This window comes from Nicotiana tabacum, chromosome 9, assembly GCF_000715075.1.
Source record: "Nicotiana tabacum cultivar K326 chromosome 9, ASM71507v2, whole genome shotgun sequence".
NCBI classification, from domain to species: Eukaryota; Viridiplantae; Streptophyta; class Magnoliopsida; order Solanales; family Solanaceae; genus Nicotiana; species Nicotiana tabacum.
Genome location: NC_134088.1, coordinates 91,017,746 through 91,024,504, shown reverse-complemented (window position 1 = coordinate 91,024,504; position 6,759 = coordinate 91,017,746). Strand labels below are relative to the sequence as shown.

At 36.1% G+C, this 6,759-nt stretch overlaps 1 protein-coding gene across 1 annotated transcript; it reads left to right on the top strand.

Annotated features, from left to right (window-relative positions):
- Positions 1–521: 521 nt before the first annotated feature.
- LOC107804660 (pre-mRNA cleavage factor Im 25 kDa subunit 2) lies at positions 522–6,544 on the top strand. The gene is made up of 7 exons (XM_016628582.2): positions 522–864; positions 1,045–1,090; positions 4,316–4,409; positions 4,613–4,686; positions 5,789–5,875; positions 5,954–6,064; positions 6,182–6,544. The coding sequence occupies exons 1-7, from the start codon at positions 746–748 to the stop codon at positions 6,251–6,253; spliced, it is 603 nt and encodes a 200-aa protein (XP_016484068.1). The 5' UTR covers positions 522–745; the 3' UTR covers positions 6,254–6,544.
- The last annotated feature ends 215 nt before the right edge of the window (positions 6,545–6,759 follow it).

The following is a 6,759-nucleotide window of genomic DNA, read 5'->3' as shown; positions in this document are numbered from 1 at the left end:
GGAAATATGATTTCAAAAATATAAAAAAATGAGAATCAAATTAAGTATTTATTTTTGGCTTGCCTGACTGCGGTATCCGGCGCCATCACAACCTTTAATGAATTTTGGATCGTGACATTTTGACCCTCTAACAATTATGAATATTATGAAAATTAAAGGTCAATTTTTTAAGTTATTAACTCAACATTAGTCATTTTTAGAGTTTATATTGTTAATTATTAATTTATTTTTGTAGGAGTTATAGTCGAACTACTTCATTCCTATATTTTTAAAAGACTATATTTAAAGACGTGTCATAATAAAAGTATTTTTATTTGTCTTCGGTATTAGAGCACAAAATAGCAATTATTTTAACAAGATATCCCTATAAAACTTTGAAATTTTTCATATGGTAGGATTTATCTTTCATTTAACTAGCTAAATAGAATCTATAAACATATTTTCAAAAAGTTACACTTTTTTATAGTTCAAATACATCATTTAATATACTATTTATGCAAACTTTTAAAAATTATTTACTCATTAACGTGTAAAACACGCGCAAACGCATACCACTGAAATTGACGAATCCACGATAAAAGAAAGAAGCGCCACGCACCAACAAGTGGAGAAGCATCAAGATTTAATGGCAAATCAAAGGATGATGAACCATTTTCATTTTCAGTAGAAAAGAAAACGGAAGAAACAAAGTATATATCCGCCTCGGAGTCTTCTTCCTCGCCGTTTGCTGGAAGAAGCGATAAAGATGGTGACGTCAGCTATAGTGAACACATACCCACTCTCTAGCTATACCTTTGGCACTAAAGAGCCTAAAATGGAGAAGGACACTTCCGTTGCTGATCGCCTTGCTCGCATGAAACTCAAGTACGTTCTTTTTTTCCTTGAATATTCTTTCTAGTCTTTGTACCAAATATTCTTTAAAACCCTAGATAAAACTTCAATCCCTAATAAAGCGGGTTGGTTATTTTAAATTTTCAATATTTATTGTGTTCCATTTGTACCCTATCTAATTCCAATAATTTGCCTTAACAATATTGTCTGCAGCTACATGAAGGAAGGTATGAGGACAAGTGTTGAAGGAATTCTCTTGGTATGTTTCTCCATCCTTTATCTCTATTTAAATGCTTCTTGTAGTTTGCCTTATCTCTATTTAAATGCTTCTTGTAGTTTGCCTTAGCTCTAAATCTCAGGATCCAGGATTTAGTGACTACGGATGCCACTGTCTTTAATGCGAACTAACCACTAACGAAAGAGATTGAATTAGGCCGTACATTTAGTCCGTTCGATCCGTTTTAAATTAATTATATTTGATGTACACAATTTTTGGTTCATGAATAACTACGTGATCACCAAATCGAATAGGTTTTATCCAATTTAATCTAATTCTCTTGATTCAATGTGATTAAAAAGTATAAATAAAAATAAAAATTTAAAATTAGCAAGTACACCCCTTCAAATATATATGGTTAGATTAATATTATCTCTATTGATCCTATCATCGTTCTTAAAAAAATTGGAAATCAAGGAAAAAATAACAGTAGATGGATAAAAAAGAGAAATTGTTTTAATCACATTCAAGTAAAATTTTGAAGATCTAGAAAAAGAAAAATGAAACAATTTAGTAAATAATAAAAATGGGTTCAAAGAGGAGGGAATACAAAGATAAAGAAATAAAGAAAAGGAGCAGAAAGAAAAGAAAGAAGCGGGAACAAAATAAACTGGAATGGGAATGCAGGCATTGAGTAGCGATCATGGATCTTGTATCTGGGAGTTTGGCACATTAACCACGGCACCTAGAGTCCGTTTGTGACTGCGGGTGTCACCCCTTACATATATAGGCGTTTTGTATAAAATATCAATACATAAACAAAATTTTACCCGAGCATTTGGGTGGCGTGGCACCCCCCAATCCCATACATAGATCTGCCCCTGTTTACTACTATCAGTTTTTAAAAATTCCTGAAATGGAGACTGTTTGTATATTTGACTTGGTCTTTAGAGAAAAATGACGTACATATAGATGATATGTCCACATACGACAGAGGATGCAAGTAGTACATCTAGATGATAACGAAGAGAAGATCGCCTGAAATAGTTTCATCCGCTCCTACATATACTTCCATATGCATCGCCCCGTAGATGCAACACTATGATGATTGAAGGTACTGAAATAATTGCGTAGTAATTTCCTTGTTAAGGCTGAAGATCATTTATGCTTTTGAATGTAGGTTTGCATACTTTTTGTGATATATCCATGACCTAAGTTGCTCGGACTCTTCCCTTTCAGTGCCGCACCTGTGTCGACACGACGTGGGTGTGGGTATGGGATCCGTGTCGGATCTGGTCAACCGATTTTGGGTACTTTGACCAAAATCAATGGAGAAATTTGGGACAGATACAATGATTTTTGAAAACAAATCAAAAGGTAGGGTGATATGGAAGAAAATGGAATACCTTGTATATATAAATTTCTATGTCAGTCCTTTTCCGTTTATCTCCTTCTAAAAGTCTACTCTTGTTCAATATTTTCTCCTTCTCGGAATACCTTGTAAGTTTTTCACATAATGTCTCATAATTTAGACATATTTTTATAACTCTATTTTTAAATAATTGAATTATTTCTATGTCATTGAATTATTTTTAGCCGAATTCCCGCACCCGTATCCGTACCTGGATCCGTACCCCCGAATCTTTAAATTTAGATCATGAAGGATCTGACCTCTAGATCCGCACCCGTATCGGACACCCGCAGCCGAGTCCGAGCAACTTAGTCCATGACACAGATGACTTTCAATGCTATAAATGGCGAATAAATTTCCTGAGGTAGGGAATGGGGAAAATACTTACTTTTGGATGGATAAATGGCTAGATAGCAACCAAAAATTCTTTGAAGATAGGCACAACACTATCCAGAACATGAAGATGCAGTGTTTAGCCCTTTTATATTTTTGGTGTAAACAGGAGTGTATGGAAGATCATGAATCTTTTGTTGATGTCTTAGGATCCTTGTAAGAGATTAAGGATTAGAATATTTCCTTCTAGTTCACTCTGTAATTATGAATGACTAATATTTATAAAACAATTGTTACCTTCTAAAAAAAATGGCTAGGTAGCAATAGCTTAAAGGAGGAATTTGAGATCTCTTTACGTTTGTGAACAACCCTGAAGCTGCTGTTAGCCAACTAAGAGAGAGGGATGTATGAAACATAACATTCAGAAGCCCCTGCCTAGGCTGGAGAGTGAAAGGATGCTGAGTCTCTTAGCTAAAATTCAAAATGTGCACATAATGGGTAGGAGAGGGACTACCTGCAGTGGGGAGAAAAAGAGAAAGGAAGCTTTACAGTGAAGGAATTTTATGGAAAATTAGTTAGGGCAAAATTACTGAAGATTGGCCCTGGAAATTAATTTGGAAGATAAAAAGCACCCAGAGAAGTAGCTTGTTTTGTATCGTTTACAATATTGGGGACATGTTTAACTCAAGAAAATTTAAGAAAAAGAGGTATAGCAGTCTGCAACAGGTGTTATTTATGTTTGACATATAGGGAGGATATAGATCATTGGTTTTGCATTGTCCTGTAGCAAAGATGGGTTGGGACTTGCTTTCCTGCATTTTTGGCGTACATTGGCTATTACCAGGTTGTTTGAAGGAAGCATTTGTTAGCTGGAAAAGGTGGAAAGTCCGAGAAACCCATCAGAAATATTTGGCAAATGTCTCATTTCTGTTATTTTGGAGCATTTTGGAAGGAGAGGGATCAAAGGTGCTTTGATGGGGTGTCAACCCCAATTCATGTACAGCAGTGAGCAGACTAGATGCTTGCTGAAACTTTTGCTTGGTTTAACCATTTTGATGTAAATAATGCTGTTATATTTCTGGATTTTGTAAGCTCCTTGAGTCTTAGATAGGACAAAGAATGTAAGGGAGCTCTCTGCTTTTGTACTGCAATTGCATTCTCTGGATGCTGAATTATGAAAATCCAACTTTTGCCTGATCAAACAATAAAATTCCTTCATAGAGGTATTATTAGCAGGTCTCAGCATTTTATTAATGGAAGGGGAGGAAAAAGATTGTTGTACCCCAGCCTAAGTTTCAGTTATATTTTGGGTTGTTTTATACTCTTGTGATGGGAAAAGAATGAATATATGCTCATCAAACTAAGAATTTAAGATGACTTATAGGCTACTTTTTTTTGGGTCAAGTCTAAAAGAACTAGCTCATACGGTTACCAATTAAAAGAAAAAAGAAACTATTGCAGCTATTTCTGCAAACTGTGATTATGAAGTAATTATCGTTTATAATTGCGCGTGAAATTCACAGGTACAAGAGCATAATCATCCTCATATCCTTCTTCTGCAAATTGGGAACACATTTTGCAAACTTCCAGGTGGACGCCTAAAGCCTGGAGAAAATGGTATATTCTTGTCTTATTTGTGATATGTTAATTCTTATCATAGTTATCAAAAATTTATTCTTATAATACTTTCTCTTTGCATTTCTGGTAAATCATGAGTTTCTTGCTAAAATTTACTAAGATATACCCTTTAGTTAGCTTTACCTATATAGTATACTCTTTGAGTTTCAGTGCTATTCTTCTTTCTCTTTGGTGGTTTGCAGAAATCGAGGGTTTGAAAAGGAAACTCTCTAGCAAACTTGCAGCTAATTCTCCTGGCCTTCAGCCAGATTGGCAGGTAACTTTGGTACCTATTGCACTTTTTAGTAGCTTTTATTTCTTTGTATAGGAGAAAGATGTAGGGGTGTACAGGTATCGGACACATTTTATGTTGTATGCCAATAGTGAAAAATGAAACAAGCAGAGGCGAATCTAGAATTTTTAGAACATGGGTGCACCGCTAAAGAAAGAAGAAAAAAAAAGTATTAAGCAGGAATTGATCCCTGTTCTTCAAGCTAAATAACTTAGCTTTGAACCAAGTGCACCACTCAGACTTTTTGGAGCATGGGTGCCAACAGAGTATATTACACCAATTCTAGAGAATATGTACATAAAATACCTAGTTTGACAAAGAGACCATGGGTTCACGTGCCCCATATTTTAGGCCTAGATCCACCCCAGGAAACAAGGAGGATAGTATTAGGCATCTTTTTATTGTATAGAAGTGAAAGTTCACCGCATGGTTACATTTTAGTATCATTCATGTTGATCCACCGTTGCAGCTGTGTGGAGGTGGGTAATGATATATTTCTTCTGTCTCATTTTGGTTGACCTATTTTGTCGAAAGGAGTGGTGGAGTTCACTCTGTAACCGAGGGAATTGATAGCTTGATGTCATGGCACACACTAAAATTTTAGTTGGGACTATTGTGGTATTTATGTGCCCATTTCAAATGTGGTTGCACTCAATTACGTTGATTCTTTTCTATCAGTCACAACGAGTAAACTAATGGACCCTGTCCGATTTGTAAACTTGAGAGATCTAGGATGTCCCTAAGCTTTAAATATCCTATTAGCTGATTGTAATTCAGTTTCTACTGAAGTAATCTCTTTACGAGCTTTTAGTGGCTTCTTAGAAGGTTCCATTCATCAAACAATTGATTTACATAAGTATTTGGCTTCTCTCTCTCTCTCTCTCTCTCTCTCTCTCTCTCTCTCTTTGAAAATATCAGTTTATCCATCTTCCTGTGACATAGCAACTTAAAAGGTCCACCATCAAACTATTGATCTTCATTGAAGTGTTTGCTTTCTCTTCAATCTCCGTTTGTCTCTCTCTCTGTGTTCTTTCTCATTGAAAATATATGTCAACATGTCTTCCTAATGTGACATTTGTCAATGCAGATAGGTGAATGCGTGGCCACCTGGTGGAGGCCGAACTTTGAAACCATAATGTATCCATACTGCCCTCCACACATATCAAAGCCAAAGGTATAGTAGTATAAAGTTTTTCTGAATGACTGAACTACCCCTTTGTTTTATTTTCCTGATGCTTTGAATGTCATGCAGGAGTGTAAGAAGCTCTTCATTGTTCACCTCTCCGAAAGAGAGTACTTCGCGGTCCCCAAAAATCTAAAACTCCTTGCTGTGCCATTGTTTGAACTTTACGACAATGTTCAGGTATCGAATAATTTATTATCTCTGTTGCATCATATTCTGTTCTTTCAAGTAAGGTGTATATGACCATCTTCATAAATCTTTGTCTCGTCATACTAATACTCTCCTAACTCATGGCAGAGATATGGACCCGTGATATCCACAATCCCTCAACAGCTTTCCAGATTCCAGTTCAACATGATCCAGCCATAGATTAGTAGATGGACATTCAAGAGCTCCTTCTGGGATAAAAATAGCATCATATCAGTTTGGTTGGGTTCTGATATTATGAGGATCGCTGAAGCCTTCTTCATGACTTAATTCACTTTTCCACAGTAGGCAGATAGATGACTTGATTCACTTTTCTACAATAGGCTGATTGATGACTTACACCAGATTATTTGTGTTAGTCAGCTTCTTTCCTATGGATATGAAGATGAGTACGGTATGGGAGCCTGTTAACCTGCAATAGTGCGGTGCAAAATATTGGCTTATTTGTGCGTACTTGCTTGTTGAATATTGACATAGGGCTGCTAGGTTTCTTTCGTTGCGAGCGGCTCTCGTAAGTAGCCATTCTAAGTGATCTTTAGCCATTCTAAGTGATCTTTCTTCGGTGAATGATTGATGAAAGTGGTGCTGTTCTCTTGTCTTATTGTGATGATAGGAGCTTGTGCTCTTTGTGTGGGGAAAAACCAAAAATGTAGTATTTTAGGGCACGT

Bases quoted from the DNA above. Each gene is read 5' to 3' on its own strand.
- LOC107804660 (XM_016628582.2), top strand. From the start codon at position 746: ATGGTGACGTCAGCTATAGTGAACACATACCCACTCTCTAGCTATACC. The intron at 4,687-5,788 runs GTAACTTTGGTA...TTGTCAATGCAG, and splicing joins GCCTTCAGCCAGATTGGCAG to ATAGGTGAATGCGTGGCCAC. The intron at 6,065-6,181 runs GTATCGAATAAT...AACTCATGGCAG, and splicing joins AACTTTACGACAATGTTCAG to AGATATGGACCCGTGATATC.